Below are 20,429 nucleotides of genomic sequence, written 5' to 3' on the forward strand. Positions count from 1 at the left end.
ACAAATCTATTGTGTGAAGTTCTGAGGCTAGAAGTTCAAGATCAGGATGCCCACATGGTCTGGTGAAGGGCCTCCTCTGGGTTGCAGACTTCTTGTTGTATCTTCACACGGTGGAAAGGGCTAGGGAGCCCTGTGAGGTCTCTTTGTAAAAGTACTAATCCCATTCATGAGGGTTCTACTTTCATGATCTTTTCACCTCCTAGAGGTCCCACTTCTAATGCCATCACACTGGGCATTAGGATTCCAACATGTGAACCTTGAGGACAAACGAACATTCCGACCATAGCAGTGAGTGAGTGTGAGTGTGTGAAAGGTGCATATGTGGATATATGTGGGTGTGAGTGTGGGTGTGAATGTGTGTAAATATCAGTGTGTACATGAATGTGAGTATGTGAGTGAGTATGTGAGTTACTTATTTTCCCACACCTTAGGTTTTTCTAAAAGCTTCATTTCCTCAAAAATATCCTGTACTATTTTTTTGCCATAGTTAATTTTAAAAGAAAAAAATACTTTATGTCAAAGCCAAAAAGTACAACCTAATCCATGAAATACAATAATAAACACCTAGATGTTGTTAAAGCGATAAATGCAGTAACCAGTAGAAATTACTGCACTGTCACAAACAACCCATTTTGTATGAGAGCCTGTCACGGGCGGGGTTAGCAGTCCTGTCTCTCAGATTCCCTCTATCATCTCCTTCTGTGCAGAGTTTCATATTGTTTCCTTTGCTTTGATTAAGCATTTCAATCCCTGAGTTCAGTACACTTTGCTTCCAGTTAACAATATGTATCCTTTAAGAAGAAAATCACGTCATGTACACACGCACACATGCACACACATATGTGATGTATGAAAAGATATGATAATGGGCAAAGCCACATTAACCTTTCCCATTTCCTCTGTTAATTTCTTCAAAGTCCTCTCACTGTTTTGATCATAGCAAATCACAGACTTTCTGAAATTAATGCGTGAGGCCATGGGCCTGGGAGAGGAATATCCGTATGAATGAGGTGAATTTATTCATTCATTAATTCATTCTTCATTCATTCAAACTAATCTATTACAGCTACTCTTTAGTACTAGACAGTGCCACATGCCAGGGATACGGAAGTGAGCAAGACAAATCCAGTCCTCATCCTTAAACTCACAGTCTAGCAGGACAGGAATGAGGGGGGATGATGAGGACACTCAGGCATGTAGGAAGCATTCAGGATTCAGCTGGGGGATGATGATAGGGCTCACACAGTAGAGCAGGGGAACGGATGAGGAATCAGAGAGGACCTCTCAGAAGATAGTACTGGAGCCGGCCCCAGAGAAGCAGGTGAGCCAGGACAAGGGTGGGAGCACATTCAGCAGGAGACCCTCTGGGATCTTTGGATCCAGCATATAAAGGATCACTGCAGTGAAGCGCCATCCCATAGAAATATAAAACAAGCCACAAATGTGAGCCATATTTTTTAAAAAAATTAAACAGGTGGAATTCATTTTAAAAAGATATTTTATTTAACCCAAATATTTCTGGAATGGTTTCTATTCCAACACATAATGGGTATTTTAAAATTATTGGTGAGCTAGCTATTTTACACTTTCTTTTTCCTACTAAGTATTTGAAAACTAGTGTGTCTACTAAGCATCAGCCCGGTACAGCAGCTGAGAGCTCACCTTCCAGAGAGCAGCATGTCTCAGTTTGGACTGGCCACACTTCAGGGGCTCCATGGCTTCCTGTGGCTAGTGGTGCCCTGCTGTAATAGATAGCTCTAGGGCTTTGACAAGCAACACAGAAGACAATGGGGGGACTCTTGGTTACAAAAGTGGTGAAAAGATGTGTCTTCTTAATCATTTGTTAAATGAATTAATTCATTTTGATAAACAGCTACCCTCAAACCACAGAGGGCAAGAAGAGAAAGTAATAAGCCCATACACCAGCTACAGAAAGACTTTTGGGACCAGAGGCAGCTTATTCAGTACATTCACTTTGTCTATTTCTCCCTATATTTCTCTATGTCATATGAAGACTATTCCAACCTATATCACATTGAACTGAAGAGATGAATTCTTTGTCCTCATATGAAAGAGATTCAGTAAAAGTGGACAGTATTATTTGTAACCTGATTTATATTGATGTAGGACAAAGGCCTACTGTAAATCCTAGAGAAGACTGTCTGCCAGGAGGCTGAGGCCCTTATATAATTATAGGAGATATCCAATCTCAGAATCAATATTTAAATACAAAAGCAGCAGATGGAAAGATTTCAGTAGTTTTATTGCAATAATCAGCTCTATGTCCTTCCCTTTCCCAAAACTTGTCCCACCACAGGCTGGCACAGCATTTCAGAAGATAGTTTCAGAAAGGACAGATTGCTTTCCTTTACTTAGTGTCACACATATTATACCAGCCATAATGTAGAGATTTTTGGTTGGAAAGCAGAAAAGGGTCAATGACAAAGATAGGAGCGTATGTAGCAGAGAATTAACAGAAGATAGAAAACAGAGGTAGAAGGAGAGTTAAAATTTTGCCCTTACAAAAGTTTCCATTATTTTGCTGTTTTTTTTTTTTAGCTGAAAGCAAGATAGAAATTATACAAGGTAACTATAACTACCATCAGGTATGACTATCAGTTAAATCAATTCAGTGAAACAAAACACCCAGGGAATATCTGCTGAGTGCTAGCATGACAGTGGTTAATAGTTCATCCTCTAGATAGAGCTGTGCTGAGTTCAAGGTTCAGTTTTACTACTTAATGGCTGTTTGTTCCTGAGCACGGTGCTTAACCTTATTTTCCTCACAAGTAAAGTGCAGATGATAAAGTATATAGCACATGAGCTTGTTGTTAAGATTAAGGAGAGAATTGTGAAAAGTGTTTGCTAAGTCATGGTTAGGAGGCAAACATTGCACATGACACAGGATGCAAAGATGAGCTGACAGGCTAGTGGGAAGATAGATGCATAGATAGATCATGTCAATACAGTGATTTTTAAAAACTTCCAGATGAGGGTTGTCTTTTGAGTCACTCCTTCGCTTGGACTGGGGTTGCTGAAGGCAGTCATGAGTTCTGAAATTAAGGTACCCAGACTCAAACCCATAAAATTATATGTACTTCGTAATCAACTGTATGACAATGGTGAGCTGTGGTATATGCCAGTTGAGGTGGCCTGGCTCTCCATAGGTTGACAGAAGAGGAATATGAGTAGGATGGAGAAAATGTCAATTATGATGATTTTTATATTAGAGTAACTGAGAGAAGGGAACTCACCCACTGTCTTTAACATCTGACATGCACCAAGCACTCTTTAAAACAGTTTACTCCCCACAGTCCATTGAATCCTCCAAGAAGTCTATGCTGTGCATAGAATTATCCTCCTTTTACAGATCATGAAATTGAACCTCAGAGAAGTAAAATAATTTGTCCAATGTCACGCAGCTGCTACATGGTGGAGCAAGAAAGCAAAGGATGTGCCCACCCCACCCCCCAAGTAAAAGGTCTTCACAGACAAAGCTGAACGAATAAGTGTGTTCAAATTCTTCAGCTTTCTAAGGGGTCTTGATTATAGACTTTTATTTGAGACAGGCTAAGATCTAGCTGGTTTTGTTTTTGTTTTCATCAGGGGAAGTTCAAAGTAAAATATTACTTCATGACAAGTACAGTAGTTTTTAAAAAGTTTTAAGTAGAAATAATTTATCAATTTACAGAAACACCCTTCCTCCAATCTCCAATGTACTTCAAAACAAAACAAAAAACAGAGGCCCACTTTTCTGACATGTGTTAGATTTCGTCCTATCATGGGTTACATTCATCAAGTTATTTTTGATGCTAAAAGCCTTTTCAGGCAGCAGAGCTCTTAGAACAGGTTTATGAGGGAGCCGTTCACTCTCTGCTTCTCAGATAAACCTGAAAGGCTAAGTTTACTAACTTAAATCAGAAAGGCTAAGTTTACTAACTTAAATCATTTCCCACAGGACAGAGCAGAAAGAAAACTGAAGAAGAGGGGCAGTAGGAAAGCTTTTCCTTTGTAGCATACTCCTACCAATAGGAGAAAGTGACAATGACAGTAGAAACAGTGGCTTGAGACCAGCTTCAGCACTGCCCACGTAGGTACAACAAGTACCTGGTCTTTCAGACACTCTCAGAGATGCCAAAAAAGGTCCAGACATCCCCTTCCTCACTCAATCCACCAGGGGGCGCACTAAAATATCACATTACTTTTCTGGGGACGACTCGAGTCCGTTTCTTAACCACTCGAAGCTTCAGCACCCTCATCGGAATAGGGAGTGATAAGGACTAAATGTAGCAGTAGATGTAAAGCTCCTGGCTCATGGTATGGCCTAATACATAATAGCTTATCCCTTATCACCCACCCAAATAAACGAACACTGGAGTAAAAATAAGTTCACCTGGAAAGATCCAGCTTGCTCCTCAGGTCACAGTTCTTCCGGGTTCACAGCTTGTCTCCTTGTGACTCAAGGCTTGTTGTCTCAGGAAAAAAAAAGTTCTGGATTTCCATCTTCCCCAAATTTGCTGACCTCGCATCTGCTTTTGCTGCTACACATCAGAATGAACCACAATCTCATAATGAGAGGAGTTCCTTTGCAACTTTGTGCCAGAAAGGTGACTGGAGATCCCAGCTGTGAAACATGGCAGCCCATACTTACCAGTCCGTCATCTCGGGCTCGCCACTATAAGGGGTAGAGGAGTCACTAATCTAGAAGTCGGGAGCCCTGGATTCCACTCTCACCTCCCTCAACTATCCCTTGCATGTCCTTAAGTCATTTCATGTCCTTGGGACATAGTTTCCCCATTGATAAAATGAAATGTTGAATTAATTGTTAACCTATAGAATCCCTTTAGGTTCGGATGTCCTGATGAAATAGAATACTATCAGAGCCAGGTATAATCTGGGAATGATGGATTACATACATTATTTGCAAACTTTATGTTTCTATTATTATTTTTTTAAACCAAACTAATTATACTGTTGTCAGTTGCTTCAGTTGCTATGAGCCTAGCTAGATAAATACTTGTTTTCTTATTGGCTCATTGGATTTTTTTTTTGTTCTATAGACCTTGTTAAACAAGTTAGGCCTGTTTTCAAATTTGGTTAAGGAGACCAGTTAACCTGAGAGATGTTAAGCTTTATCCCAAAACTTGAGCTTGATATTTTATACAAGCATAACTCATGGGATACCATATTTATTTGTCTGACTACCTCAACCCCACCCTCTCCTTCTCACTAATATTTTCGACTCTAAAATTTAGGATATGGAGGGGAAAATGCAAGAGTATGGGTCCAGGCCCTTCACTATCCTCTGGGAACCTTCCCTCATCTTTTGGATCCATACCTCTGTGTACTAAATCACTATGATTAGCTAGATTTCCACAGAAGTCCCGAGGCAAGTTCATTGGATCCAAGATGGTGGGATATTTCCCCGCTTCTTTCAGCACTCTACCATGGGGTCAAACAAGATTGGCTGAGGTGTCTATGTAGAACAAGGAGAGGAAGATAATAAAGGCTGATGTGCAAGGTGTTTTTTCTAATTAGGACTCTGTTTCCTTAGTTGTCAGAGTGGCACCAAAGCCTCTTGGGTCCCTGGCAAGAATGGGGGGCTTGGTGAACTCAGCTAACTCTGCGAGGGTGCCTTAGGGTGGGGGTGCATGGGGAGAGTGGTAATAGTCCTACCTCTGGACCTCCAGAGAAGACATAAGGAAGGACAGAGTGATAGACAACTGAGGGAAAGGCTTCCCTAGTCACCTTTTGTTTTAATTTATCCAGTTTTTCTCCTAAGACAAAGGGTATGTATTAATAACAGTTTAGAACACCGCAATTTCAAGAGCATTCAGTTATTCTAATTCGCAAACAACAGGCCTTTGAGATCAGCTGTGGTGGACATTTGAAACACTAATTTTCTTGATTCTTGCCAGTACACAAAGATGTCTTCTAGAGAAAGGCTGAATGTGCACCCAAAGAGCCCTCAGCAACATGGCATTTACCTGGTGCATTGATCATGGTGTAAGAGCTAGTCTTGGGCCGCGTGGATCCAGAGAAGAACCTAGGATAGGATCAGCATTAATCAAGTTCTCAGAGACTAAATATAATAAAAACTTCATGGATTAATTTATAGTGAAAAATACAGCTGTTGGGCCAACCAGAAGGCTTGAGTCAGCAGATAGGAACATTCTCTCTCAGTATGCTAATTATTTTGGAAGCCAAATTATAAGCAGAAGAGTAATCTATTCATTTAAAGTGAAAAATACACATTTTAAGTGAACCAGATGTTCATGTTAGCCCAGCTTCTCCTGAAAAATAAACTACATAGGAAACCAAATTAGTAGAAGATTGCTTAGGCAGTAAAGAATCAAAGAAAGGGGTATTTGCCAATCCTAAGGTGTGTCTTTCTGCAGCTTGAGGCCACCCCACGCCCCATGGAAGGAATAGTCTTGCCAAGAAAACTAGAATGCTCAAGTCTGGTGAGCTAAGCCTTTCTCTCCCTGCACTAGGCATGGATAGGCACTGCCAGTGCTGGCCCTGGCAGCTCTCCATTTTCATTGCTTCTGTTTCCTATGGTCTTTATCCAAGCAGGGTTAAAATACCAATAATTAGTTTTCTGCTTACTTTCTGGGATTATTCTCAAATGATCTCCATTGGAATTTTTGCAGCTCCAAAAACTCATTAGTTACACATTATAAACAATGTCTTAGTTTCCTAGCACAGACAGCTAATCCAATTCACTAAGGAGGGATTTTACTAGTTTAGCTCTTGAAAACGTTTTTAATTTTGTGAGCAGCGTTCCACTACTGAAAAAATTATACATGTGTGTGTCACAAATTTAGAAATGGAGATTCAGAGGAGCTGAGTGCCTTGCCCTGGGTCACTCAACTGGTGATTAGTAGAGCTGGAACTCAAAGCCCAATCTTCTGAGTTTAAATCCCACCTTTGTTCCATTGGGTGTAATTCAGTTTTCTACTATTAGGAAGTTTCATTTTGAAACAGGAAAGGAAATTCAATGTGGTTTTAAGAATTAACTTTAAAAACGTTAAGCGATATTTTTTTTCTAAATGGTGGGGGTGCATGAACGCGTAAAGTATGCAGTGGAGGAGATGAGAAGATGTAAATAAAAAGATCCCTCAGATGGCCTGCTGCAAGGGGCCACAAAGTCCAGGCACAGAGCGTCCAGAGACCTTGTCTGAGCATACACAGTAAGTGAATGTGTTTTGTTGCAGAATCTGAGTGTATTGGAGGCAAGAGGAAAAATCCTCCACTATCAAGTGACCTTGCTAGAGGTGGCAGGGGGGAAAACTACACTACAGAATATCACAGAACATACCTCCTGGACTTGGGTCATTCCCAGAACTGAGAGCTGGGCTGTGGCTGTGTCTGCAGCTAACTCAAAAGGCAGTTCCCTGCCCACTCGTATTAACATAACGGATCTGTGTGGGGCAAGTAAGTACCAACTTTTCTTTAATATTGCCTTTGGGAAACTGTGTCTTATCTCTTATCTTCTGCGGGCTCAGCTCAGGGCCTGGCATGAGTAGGATAGGAATTTAGACTTTGGAGTCACTAGGTTTCAGAATCTGTCTTTTCCACTCAGACTATGAGTAAGTAGCCTTGGACAAGTGAATTAACACCTCTGAGCTTCAACTTTTGCCTCTCTAAAGTAGGGATTATATTACCTGCCTTGCAGGTCATTGTAAGATTAAATACAGAGACTAATACATAGCAAGCGCTTAATAAATGTTCATTAAGGAAATATTAGTTATATTACATCAAACACTAATATCTGGCTTATTTTTCTAGAAGCAAGAATAATATGTGTTGTTAAATTCTAGAGAAAAAACATTTTACACCTACAAACAAAATATATTTTGCCAATAGTATTAAAATAAAATTCTGGCTGTAATAAAACTATGGTAAAAATTTTCTGTACTACAGCTCTTTATTACACAAATTTAGATATGTATCTCATTATCTACACTGAAAACCTCCCAACTAGCTGTATACATTTTATAATTGCATTCTTTGAAAAATAACTTCTCCAGATAAAAGCCCATAGTCAAGAAGATGAGTACTAATGCTATTTATCAAGATCTGTGTTATAAAAGGATTTCATGTCAAGATTATTGGCCTAACTTTTTTCAAAAATGAATAACAGAATAAAACTATAATTAGATCCTCCCTTAAAATTCAGTGTAATGATTTTATCTACATGTGAATCTAGCAATCATTTTGAAGAAGCTTCTACGAAAATATGATTATTTTATACACAGTGTTAAACCTCATATATCTTTTCAGTTGCATATCTATAAACTCTATTATCTATAGATATGATAGAGTAGATGAAAATAACTAGAAGAAAATACAAGTAAATATTGATATAATATTGGGTTGGTATATGAGTTATGAATCGTTCTTAGGAGTAAGGGTTGCTTTTACTAGAGGCCTGACTACAGTGATTTATTTATTCTCACACATAAAAAAAGGTCAGAGGTAGACAAGCCAGGGCTGGTGTGACAGCTTTGTGACAGCATCAGGACTCCAGGCTCCTTCTTTCTGTTCCCTCTGCCAAATTGGCTTTCATCCTTCAAGATGAAAATGGTCCATGATGGCTGCCAGAGCTCTAGCTATTTCCATCTAAGAAGCAGAAAAGAAGGAAAAGAGAAGGGCTCACTTCTCACTGTTGAGGAGCTTTACCCCAGGTCACACAACACACTTGCAGTCATTGAGTCTAACTGGTCACCTGGCCACAACCAGCTGCAAAGGAGGCTCAGAAATATGTTTCAGACTGCAACATTCCCTTGCTAAAGAAGATGAGGAGAGAATATTCGATAAGCAACTGGTAATCTCTGCCTCATGTGGGGTAGGCACTAAAGACAGAAACCTGAAGGAAAAAATGGATTAACTATGGGGGGAAAAAGCTTAAACTTTCTGCATAGTAAAATAAAATTTTTTAAAACACTATAAATTAAGCATTAAATATAAATAGCAATTTAAGAAAAGTATATATCTCATTTATGGCAAAAGGAGAGTTATCCATCCATCCATCCAACTTTTTAAATAAATAAGAAATAAAGGGATATGGATAGGCAATTCTAATAATAAATATGAAAGGAGCAATAAAGATACGAAAATATGTTCAGCCTAACTAGCAATCAATGAGATGCAAATTTTGAAAAAACAGGAGAAACCAAATCAAACTAAGGAAGAGTAGGTAGAATCAGTGTAACCCGTATTGGTGAGAGTGTTGGAAAAAGATAATCTGTACCCTACTGGTGTGTGTGTGAATTGGTACAACTTTCTGAAGAACAGTTTGACCATATATAACAAACTTTAAATATGAATGAATCTTTTGACCAAGAAATGTTACCATTAGAAACGTATACTTAGCATATAATAGGATAAGTGCTTAAAAATGCAGGTGAAAATACGTTTGTTGAAACAATTTTTTAAAAAAGTAAAATACCACAAACAACCTAAATGTGAAATAATAGAGAATGAACTGGTTTAATATATCCTGACTCTCACCTGCCTTAATTCTACACTAGCATTAAAGTGATGCTGTAGTGGTGTTTTTATTAACATGAAAAGGAAGCCATAAATTTTCAATAGTGTATACAGGACGATGCCATTTAAAATATATATTTACAGGAGTATACATTTTTTACACAGTAAAAAATCTAGTAGAATATATATAAAAATGTTAACAGAGGTCATCACTGCATCATGGAATTACAGGTGATTTTCTTTCCCTGTTGCTTTTTATATTTTTAATTTTTTTCTTCAGTGGATAAGTACTACAGGTATGATTTTTAAAGTAAATTCTGTGGGGGAATCTGAACTCATACCACTGTTTAGTATCCTGCCGTTGTTAAAATGTAATATATCAGAATACTTCAAACCTCACTACAGATGAGTCTTAGGGATATAAACCTCCTGAATTTTCTGGGCCCCTCCCAAGTTCTTTATTTAAATTTAGTAACAACTTCTCAAAACGACATATTCATTATTTTTGAGTTGGCCTCTACTTTATTCATTCAGTTGTCCTTTACTAGAATCCAGCAATAGGTGAAAAATACTGTTGAGGTTCTCCAGTTATATTTAACCTAGTGGGAGGGGCAAACATATAAGCAAGTTGACTGTAGTATAGTATAAGTGTGAGATCAGAGGTATGCACAGCGAGCTCTGGGATAGAAAAAACTGAAGCATGGGCTTGGAGAGGAGGTGACATGTGAACAGTGCATGGAGGGACAAGTTGGTGTTAGCCAGGTGAGAGAGTGCAGGCGTGCAGGCCTGAGGGTTTGTTTTAAAGGGGGATCTGATCAAGCATATAAGTTGAAAAAAAGAATCAGGAGTGGGGAAGAGTTGAAGATAAAGGGGAGAGGGAATAATTGATGGAATGAGGCCCCCGGGGAGCTTGAAAAATGATGACATCCAGCGACGAAAAGAGTTTAAGAAACACTTCTTCCGCTCAGAATGGGCAGGTGTTAAGTAAGGATGAGGCTCACTAAGCATGAACACATAGGGGAGGTAAGGTAGGACACTGAAACCATTCTCTACAACTGAGCTGTCGCTACGAAGGTCCTAGTCCTGGAAATCTTGTATTCTTAAGAGCCTTTTGCCTCTCCTAAGACCATACCTGACCCATCCAATACTAGTTGTTGTGCATCTCGGAGTTTCCTGGAGAACAAATTGTAAATCAATCGCATAATCCTATCCTCAGTCACTCATCTCACACGTATTCTGAATGATCTGTAGGAATAGCATACCTTGATTTTGTGTCTCCCTTTTAATATATGTTCACACTACTCACATATATTACTTTCCTTTTAGGAAGGGGAAAATAATGCCCCAACAGGCAGAATTATGTTGATTTTAAGAAAGTAGAGACAACTATATTGTAAAAGGCACCTGGCATAGCATTGATTATCAAGAAGCACAAGAATGATTTTGTTGATTTGTGATGAAAATTGAATGTGTGCTAAACCCACCAGCCAACAAGTAACACATAATTAATATTTCAGATGAGTCCCTGTGCTCCAGAATTCTTGAAACTATGGGAAAAGTTAGAAGCCAGTAGAATCATAAACGGGGCCCACACAGATGTCAGAGACTGAGAGCCCAGGAGGTGAAGTAACTTAGCTAAGATCATACATCTAATCGGTGGACAGAAAAACTCGGCCACCTGTCTCTTAGGCACTTTTCAAACTACCTTACAAATTTCATAATTCTATTTAGAAGCTCTCAGTGAAGATGGAGATGGGAAGTTGAATGATTGAGGCTAAAGAATTACTGTTAAAAGGTCCCAGAGAGACAGTGAGTCGTGAGCAGAGATCTGAAGGAGAGAACAAGCCCTGGCAGACATCGTAGGGGAGGAAATCCAGGCTGGCTCCTGGCGAGTGTGGTGACTCAGAGGCAGGGCAATGCCACATTGATTTGCTTGGCTAATTCCAGAGAAAGCAGTGGTTAGAAAGGCTTGTTGGCTATTTTAGCCCATCACCTGCAAAGGGTCTTATGAACCATAGGTGCTCAATAAATATTCACCGAATAAATGCGTTTCATTCAAAAAAAGTTCCTGGCATAGCCAAGACATCAGATATCAAGGCAAATGAAGATAAAGGAAACATGGCTGTGGAATTCCAGTTCCTGAGAGCCAGTACGTAGGTTACAGGCTCTCACCACAAGCCCAGTCCTAAGGATGCCACAGGATGGCTGAGTGCCGTCAGTAGTGATAAAGGCAGAGGGAGGAATTAGCACTTTCCGATTGCACTCCTTTTTCTTGCCCATGTTGCTCTGATACGGTCATTGTCTGGGCATTTCTACTATGAGGCAGAGAAGTCCTGAGAGCAGAGTAGAGCATCTTCTAAGAAGCCCTGGAAACTAACTGGGGAGGGAAGATGAGAGCAAAGAGTGTCTGTGAGTGGGCTGGCCCTTGAGATTTCTCTTGTCATCCACCCCATGAGCCTGGCAATTATAAAAGAAAACAACAGCTCTACTCCCCCATGAAGAGTAGTCCCAGAATGGAAAGGTTAATTGTTGAAATAAAGAACTCAGCCATTAGGCTGGATAGCAGAAAGGACTCAACAGAAGATCGAATGAGTGAGTGGAAGATTGGGTGAGAAACTCTTCCTAAGGGCAGAAAAGCAGGGAAAGTAGTTGAAAAATGAGAAAACTTAAAACACTGAAAGAATTGAAAGAGAAGTAATGACAACCACCTAAAAGGAGTCCCAGTAAGAGAATAAAGTAAATAAAAGAGAAAAGAATACTTGAAAACACTTATCAAGAATCTTACAGAATGTGCCCCTCTGGTGCAGGATGTTGGTAGTCAGGGAGGTTGTGGGGGGCAGTAGAGGGTGGGAGGGGTCACATGGAAAACCTCTGTGCCTTCTGTTCATTTTGCTGTACCCCTAGAACTGCTCTAAAAAGTCTATTTTTTAAAAGCCTCTGCAAAAAAAATAAAAACAATGCAGAATAATCGAGCAAGATTGATTCTAAGAATATAAAGATGTAACATATCAGAAAAATACATCAATGTAATATATCACATTAATACTGAAAAGAAAAAATGGGACACGTTCTTAACAAATGTAGAAAAAAGATCAAGTTTTTAAATTTTAGAAAATAAACAGTATTTTATAAAACTATAACCTATATGGGAACTATGCATTTAAAAAACTTTTTATTTTTTAAGACTTTCTAGCAAAAAACATGCAGCAAACATCAACTTAGTAAAGATATATGGGCACATTCTCTTTTAAATGAGCAACAAGATAAAAACAAAAAAGAAAAGACTTCAAGATTGGACGGAAGAGATATTTTAACTATGCAGCTAATAAGATATTACATGGAGAATTCAACAAGGGCAGTAGAAAAATTATTAGAACTAATTAGAGAGATTAGCAGGTTTGCCAGAAAAAAGAATAACACATATATATTAATAATAGAAAAAGCGGTGGAAAATCAGATGCCGTTTATATAGCAAACTAAAAGTGTAAAGTGTCTGGAAATTAACAAAGAATTCATGAAAACTTTAAGAAGGAATTTTTAAACTCCATTAAAAGATATAAAAGGAGAGCTGAATAATTTCAATGAAACGGCATGTTTATGAATGGAACATTTAACATTTAGCAGCATCAATTCTCCCTGAAATACACTATGAATCTAACTTATTCTAGCAAAAAAAAAAATACCAGCTGGAATTTGGGGAGATAAACTGATTCTAAAAGCTACATGGAATAAGAAAGTTTTATGAATATCTAAAATCATTTTGAAAAAATAAGAGCAAAATGAGAAGAGGATTTTCCCCACCAAAATGTCAGACATCGCAAAGCCCAGTAATGTGAACAGTGTGTTCTGGTGAAGAAGCTGACCCAGACACAAATCCAGTGATATACATGGAACATGGCGTATGTTAGGGATGGTATCACACTTGGAAAAATTGACTCACCGAGTGGAAAAAAATAATAAAATTTGTTTCCTTAAAAAAACCTTTGAGCTGCATTTAGATTAAAAAATTAAATGTGAAAGGTAAAACCAAAAGCCAGTAAGAGAAAATGTGGTTAAGTATCTTTGTGAACCCAGGATGGAAGGATTTCTTTCATAAACAAGACTCGAACTGCACAAACCATAGATTTACCTACATCAGAGTAAGTATTTATGTGCAACGAACACATCATAAAGTTATCAGAGAGTTATCAGGCGAAAAATTGGAGTAAGATATTTTTAGTTTTGACAACTGACAAGTGACGAATACCTAGAACATAAAAGCTATTTCTGCTAATCAGAGAGAAGACAGGAAACTCAGAAAAAAATGAACAAAATATATGAACAGGCAGTTCACAGAAGGAAAAAGTCAGATGACTAGTAATATGTGAAGAGAAGCTCAGTCTCATAAGAAATCAGAAAATGAAAATAAAACCACAGTTAAAATACCACTTTGTACGTACCAGATTGTCAAAAATTAGAAAGTCAGAAAATACCAAGTGTTGGTGGGGAAATAAGAACTCTCAGGCTTTTCTTGGATTGTCACTGATTGGCTATTTTAGAGATCAGTCTGGCCATATTTGGTGACGTAAATGAATTTACTCTATAATTGAGCAATTCTGTACATATATAGCCAGAGACACTCTTGCACAGGCACACATGAGGACATACAAGAGAGTATTCATTACATTCTTGTTTGTGTTAGTGTCAATGTAAGAAAGTCCAAACCCGTAGAGAATTTTTATGAGTTTATTTGAGCCAAACTGATGACTCAAGCCAGGCAGCAAGATCTCAGATGCTCCTGAAAATAAGTTTTGCAGCTTCTTTTATGCATTTGAAATTAAGGAGGGAATGTAAGGAAGATTACATGAAGATGGGAGAAAACAAGGCGAGAACTGGATTAGAAGATTATGGGCTTTCTTAAGGATGGTTATGCCATCAAAGGTTCTTAATCCTGGCATCTCAAAGGTGTGTTAGCCTAGATGCACAAGAATAATGAGCAGGGCTTGCTCAAAATCTTTCACTTAAGAAGTTTTAGATCCGGGGCGTGACCTGCCCAGTTGAGAATTTATGATTTATTACAGCACCCCTTTTCATCCACATTAGTAAAAGGTTGGAGAGAACCTCTTGTCACTTGGAGACTAGACAAAGTAGGGGTTGAGGCAGCAGTCTAAAGGAATGAGCTGAATTTACATATAGCAGCAGGAGGGCTATATCCTAGAAACATAATGTTCATGGAAAAAAAGTTAGAAAAAGCATTAGATTTACTCCCAAAGCAGTTCATGAAAATACAGTACACAAGCACAAAGCAACATTAAGTTTCAAGGATACATATATGTCTAAACATATAGAAAGTGGGTTAGAAGGATGCATATTACATTCACTAGAGTAGGTAACTCTGGGGACACAGAAATGGAAAGTGAACAAATAACACTACATAGAGTCCTTGCGCAAGCTGACGATGCCAGTTCTCTAAGAACTGAAAAGTAGGATCAACTTAAATCTGTAAACCCGAAGTCTTTAAAAAGAAATTGATTCTTCCTAAAACTTTGCTAAGATGAATCGGTGTGTTTTAGATCTTTATCCGCTGTGGTTTGTTTTCGTCCCTTCCCCTTTTCCCCCATAAAGGCCTGCTGACTCCTGGCCAAGTCTCTGCAAACTCAGAGGGTGCGGACAACATTATGGTGACCTGGGATCCTCCCGGAAAAGCTGCCTCTGCTGTCAAGGAGTACGTGGTGGAGTGGAGGGCGCTCCACTCAGGGGTCGTCCCGCAGCCCGCTCTGAACTGGCTGCGGAGCCCCCCCCACAACATGGCTGCTTCGATTTCCGGTATTTAATTGCTCACCTTCCTTCTGGAGGGTTACTAAATTCACATTTATTGAGGAAATTGCAGGCAGTAACCTAAAACCCTGCCTTGAATTATGGGTAGCTACGTGAGAAGAAGGGTAGGTATGACCTAGGGTCCATCAGGACAGCACCTCAAAATACAACACCGCAGCTATAGACCAGGCAGTTGACTAAAAACTCTAGTATTTATGTGCCTGGCACAGTGCCATGTAAGGCGAATGAATAAATCAAATGAGCATGGCTGAGAGCCAAGTAGTAACCAGTCGGTGTGATGGGCACCTTACATTTGGAAGTTCATTTAATTCTCAGAATGATCATGTGCAGCAAGAGTTATGCCCAATACATAGGTGAGGAAGTCTGAACTTTCATTCCCAATTCTGCTACTTATTTTTTGTGTGATAATAAATCCAGAATCATCTATATGATGATTGGTGCCTCTAATCCTCAAATGCCAGATCTGTCAGTGGTTACAATCGAGTTATTAAAAGCATCTGAAAACATATTAAAATGATTGGGCAGAACTTAGTGTCATTTTTAAGTTCAGCATCATGGTTAAAAGTGCTGGTTCAGCAACCAGACTGTCTGGGTTTGAGTTCTGGTTCTGTCACTTACTAGGTCGTGTGATCTAGGGCAGATTACTTCTCTCTGCTGTGGTTTCCCTGTCTATAAAATGGCGATAATGATATTATCTAACTCATTGGGTTATTGTAAGAACTAACCGAATTAATACAGAAAAAAAACATTTTGAACAGTGCCTAACACACTTTGTTTGATAACTTAGCTATCATCGCTATTATATGTAACGGAGCTAAATTATTATATGTAATAGAGCCAAAATGAAATAAACAGAGCACACCACATGATAATACATGAGCTGGTCCTTGACTGTGTGCCTCTTTCATAGTCTAGCTGCTCAGACTAGTGGGTTGTGTTTAATTTTAATCACTACACTTAAAGAGAATACTGCCCAGTGAGAAACAAAGGAAGGTAAGCAAGACACTGGGGTTCTGGAACTTTTAATGTGGAAAGCACATAGCCTGTGGAAAAGAATTCTAGGTAGGGGTGGGGTGGTTTGATGGCTGTTGCTGGCTTTGACGTGCACATAACAAAGAGTATGTGTTCTTTGTTGTCTTGGAGGATAAAACTAAGGCCTCTGCATTGAAATTAGAAGAAGGCAGATGTCGGTTCAGTTTTGATAAAGAATTATCCTCACCTGTTATGGTCTCTAATAGGACAATTGATTGTCCCTAGAGGTGTTGCAGTAGAACCAATTTTCCTGTAGGGCTGTTATGCCATCAAATCAGATGAAACAGTGGATAGAAAAGACATTTAGTGAACTCTAAACGGCTGCAAAATTGTAAGTGCTTACTATAAACTAGGATTTACCCTTGTGAGATAGTTTGAACCCTGTAGTCTGTACAGTGCCTTCCTTTTAGAAACTATAATTCTACACAAATACTATAAAATACATGACAAGACAGAATGTTTTTCATATTTAGAAAACTAAAATGTTTTTAAGCATTTTAGAAATATTCATTTGAATAAAATCAATATGATAGTGGGTGAAATAACTTTATTAATCGAAGTTATTCTCCTACTTGAAAATACTATTAGTTTGTGTTGATCTTACATTCTTGAAATAAACTCATAAAAAATTAAGTAATTCACACTTATCATGAATTCAAAATGGCCCTCTCCAGTCAATAAGATGACTCATTACTGTCGTACCCTCAGCATCTGGCTGGGGCAGAGCAGGGTGTTTTAGAGTGGACCAGAATACAATCCAGCTCCAGGATTATAGGTTGGTGGGGCCTAGGCGAGAGATCATCAGTCCTGTCCTGTCTGGATGAAAATGATTCTGACCATATAGAGCCACTCCTTTTATAACCAGGTAGACATCCCCGTGTCTAGATGCCTAGCCTATTTGAGCCCCTCTTCTGCATGCTCTCTCATACTTCCTCTATGATTACTCCTCATTACTGATCATTTAATGTTAGTCTTTTTCCCACATGTAATAGATGAAATCGTTTTCTGTAGAAAATCCATCCAAGAGCTGGTTTATAAACATGGAAACAGAGCTTTTGCCCAGGGGTGCCAGGTATATATGCATGCATGGGAGCAGTGGGAAATGAGCCAGAAGTTGAGGCCAGACTGGAGAAAAAATGAAAATCTTAGGAGTGTGGGCTACAGCCACTGGGCAGCAGGGCTAAGGAATTTTTGAGGTGGGGAGCAGACACGATTAAGGAGAGTTCATTTAAGACTTAGCCAGTAAAACAGGAGTCCTTAAGACTCCACTAAGGATAGGCTGTTCACAAGAAGAAACCCTCAGCCTATGATGCAGTAGTTCCCCACTCTGAACTCACATTTTGCACGGTAAAATGCAATGAAACACTTGCCTCGTGAGCTCATCTGGAACTCCCACGCGTCCACATGGCACAGTGGTTGGTTCAGCCCTTCCATGACTAGTGGCAGAACAGCCAGGCACTATGACATGCCCTTGGGGCTTCTGGGTCTGGATGTCGCCCATGAAGAATCTTTGGATTACTGGACTAAGCTGACTGCATCCTTTTCCCCTTTTCACTTGGTTCATAAATATGAATTGGAACTCACCCAGTGGCCTTATTCTTATCTCCTTATGGTCTCTCTGACAAAACAGTTTGTGTGTTTCAGCTTTATATGCTGCCGGTTGGGTTTTCATGTAAAACACACACGATTTAGTAAATTATTCTGTGAAGTAAAATTCCTCTTCTCAAAAAAGAAAATGTTAAATCTTGACCAACTGTCAGTGGAAGGGGACCAGACCCACTTATGGCAGGGCATCAAACAATATAGGAGAGAGTCCTTTCTTTGACCACATGATACTGTAGTTACTTAGTAAGGATTATCTTTTTCCTTTAAATTTTCATTGGAAATTTAAAGATACGTCATGGGCAGTATCTCAGAGAGGAGCCTTTTCTTTATAGGAAGTAGAAATCCTGTAAATGAGTTTGGGCAGGGAAGAGTGACTTGCCAGTAAATTTCCTGATTGATAGAACATTTCAAAGTGTGGTGCTTTAAAAGCTAGGAAGGAGCATTCCCATTCTCAGGTATCTTCCAAATCTTCCAGGCTATGAAGCAGCTGAGGTCTAACTGGAACGTGGTGGTGAGAAGTAGAGGAGAAGGAACAAGGGGTCGGATTGCACTGAGCGTGCTTTGGTTAGTCACGCCTGAATGTGTCATCCTGCCCTGTCAGATCCTGATAAGCATCTATGGAATTAGAAGAGCCTTCCAGGTTCTAAGCCTGCAAAACCCCAGCCTCACTTTTCTGTAAACAGCAAATGATTTATTTATAGAAGTCAAAGTTTTTCCTTGAAAAAGAGTTTTGTTTCAAAAGCTGCCTGTACAGTTAAATTGAAATTCTCATTGGAACTAAAATAACTTTTGTCTCCTTAATCATGATGACCCTGGGCGGTGGACAAAACCCCTCAGATTTGATTATTTGTTCACCATTAGGTGAATTTGGGAGTTGGGAGCAGTCGCTTCCAGAAGCTGGTGCCACGGCAAATAGGATAACTGAGATTTTGTAACTTAGGTCATCCCTTTACCCTCAGTCCAAATTGTACTTGAGCCATCTTCAAACTAAGGCGAGGCAAGGAACGCCTTGAATGCGTCTGTATCGGCTATTAAAATGGCTCCTTTAGTGACTCACATGTGATGCCACACCTGTTATAAGAACTTCTTTTTCCTTGCAGAGAACATAAGACCCTACGTCTGTTATGAAATCCGTGTGCATGCATTGTCAGGGGACCAGGGAGGATGCAGCTCCATCCGGGGTAACTCTAAGCACAAAGGTGAGTCTTGGGATCTTTTGCCAAATTCTGCTTTAGTTTAATGATTTGGAATTGGAGGATGACAAAAAGGCTCCTGTGTTTTATTTTATAGCACCAGTGAGTGGCCCTCACATTAATGCCATCATAGAGGAAAAGGGGAGCATTTTAATTTCGTGGGACGAAATCCCAGCCCAGGAGCAAATGGGCTGCATCCTCCATTACAGGATATACTGGAAGGAACAGAACTCCAGTTCTCAGCCTCAACTTTGTGGTATGTGTGAGAAACAAATGCCATGGGGCCTTTGTTGTTCAGATGCCAGGAGAACACAAGCGTATGCATGTGCATACATACACAAAGTGCTAGTACTATGCCTCACACTTAGTAGGTGCTCAATAAATATTGTGAAATTAATTGAATGAAGAAAAATAAAAGACATCTAAACACACAGTTACCGAATATATTTTATGTGCCAGGCAGATTGAAGGAATGAAGCTAATGGACTGGGCTCTCGAGGAGCTTACTTATATGGGGAGACAGCGTCTCAAAAAGCAATAAAGGCACTTCAGTCCTATTATTAGACCCTTGAGGTTTGCAAGGAATGTGTTTGGAGGATTTTTGAGTCCCTGCATTTGCAAATACCATCACAGCATAGTCTTTTCTCCTCAAAATGGATACAATGCAATGCAATTTAAGTAATTCCTTATGACCTATAATTATTCTATAAGACTAAAGCCATTAAAATAAATATTGGCTGGAGTATTATCTCAGATGGCTTCACGGATCACTCATTCATGTAACAGCTCCAAGTCACTTGCCAGAGTTGATGTTCTAATCTTTTATTTATTCAGATTCCCCTCCCCTCTACCTCCGGCTTTCCCTTTGCCTTCTTTCATAGGGCAGCTTTCTTTCTTTCAGGAGAATTTAGCTTAAGAAGCAACATTTTCATTTCTTCAGGAGAGCTAGATCCAAGAAGACTGTAACAAAGCCACTGTGAGACGTGGGTGCAGAATGCTGCCTGCAAGAGTGATTTTTACTTGGGAGACTTTAGGAATTGGTCCCTTCTCTTGACCTTAGAAGATCTGCAGTGTTGCTTTTCTGAGTTATGACTTTTGGTAAAAACATTCAAATAGTTCAGTAAGATATAAAATCAAAATTACCCCTTTCTGTATACTTAGGCTGTTAGTAGTTCTTTGTGTGTTCTTCCAGAAAAAATTTAATGCATATATGAGTATATATTTAGAGTAATCATCTGTATTCTGATCTGCACCTTGCTTTTATCTCTCAGTAATACATACTGAAGG

General features: G+C 39.2%; 1 protein-coding gene across 2 annotated transcripts in view; it reads left to right on the forward strand.

Moving 5' to 3' along the window:
• Positions 1–20,429, forward strand: part of IL12RB2 (interleukin 12 receptor subunit beta 2) — a 67,865-nt gene that overhangs the window by 33,782 nt on the left and 13,654 nt on the right. For both annotated transcript variants that reach the window (XM_039838535.1, XM_039838536.1), the window contains exons 9-12: positions 7,218–7,437; positions 15,100–15,300; positions 19,050–19,148; positions 19,240–19,398. In XM_039838535.1, coding sequence (XP_039694469.1) covers positions 7,218–7,437; positions 15,100–15,300; positions 19,050–19,148; positions 19,240–19,398 — 679 coding nt within the window. The remainder of the gene's footprint in view (positions 1–7,217; positions 7,438–15,099; positions 15,301–19,049; positions 19,149–19,239; positions 19,399–20,429) is intronic.

The sequence above is a fragment of the Pteropus medius genome, unplaced genomic scaffold (assembly GCF_902729225.1).
Source record: "Pteropus medius unplaced genomic scaffold, Ma_sr-lr_union100, whole genome shotgun sequence".
Classification (NCBI taxonomy): Eukaryota; Metazoa; Chordata; class Mammalia; order Chiroptera; family Pteropodidae; genus Pteropus; species Pteropus medius.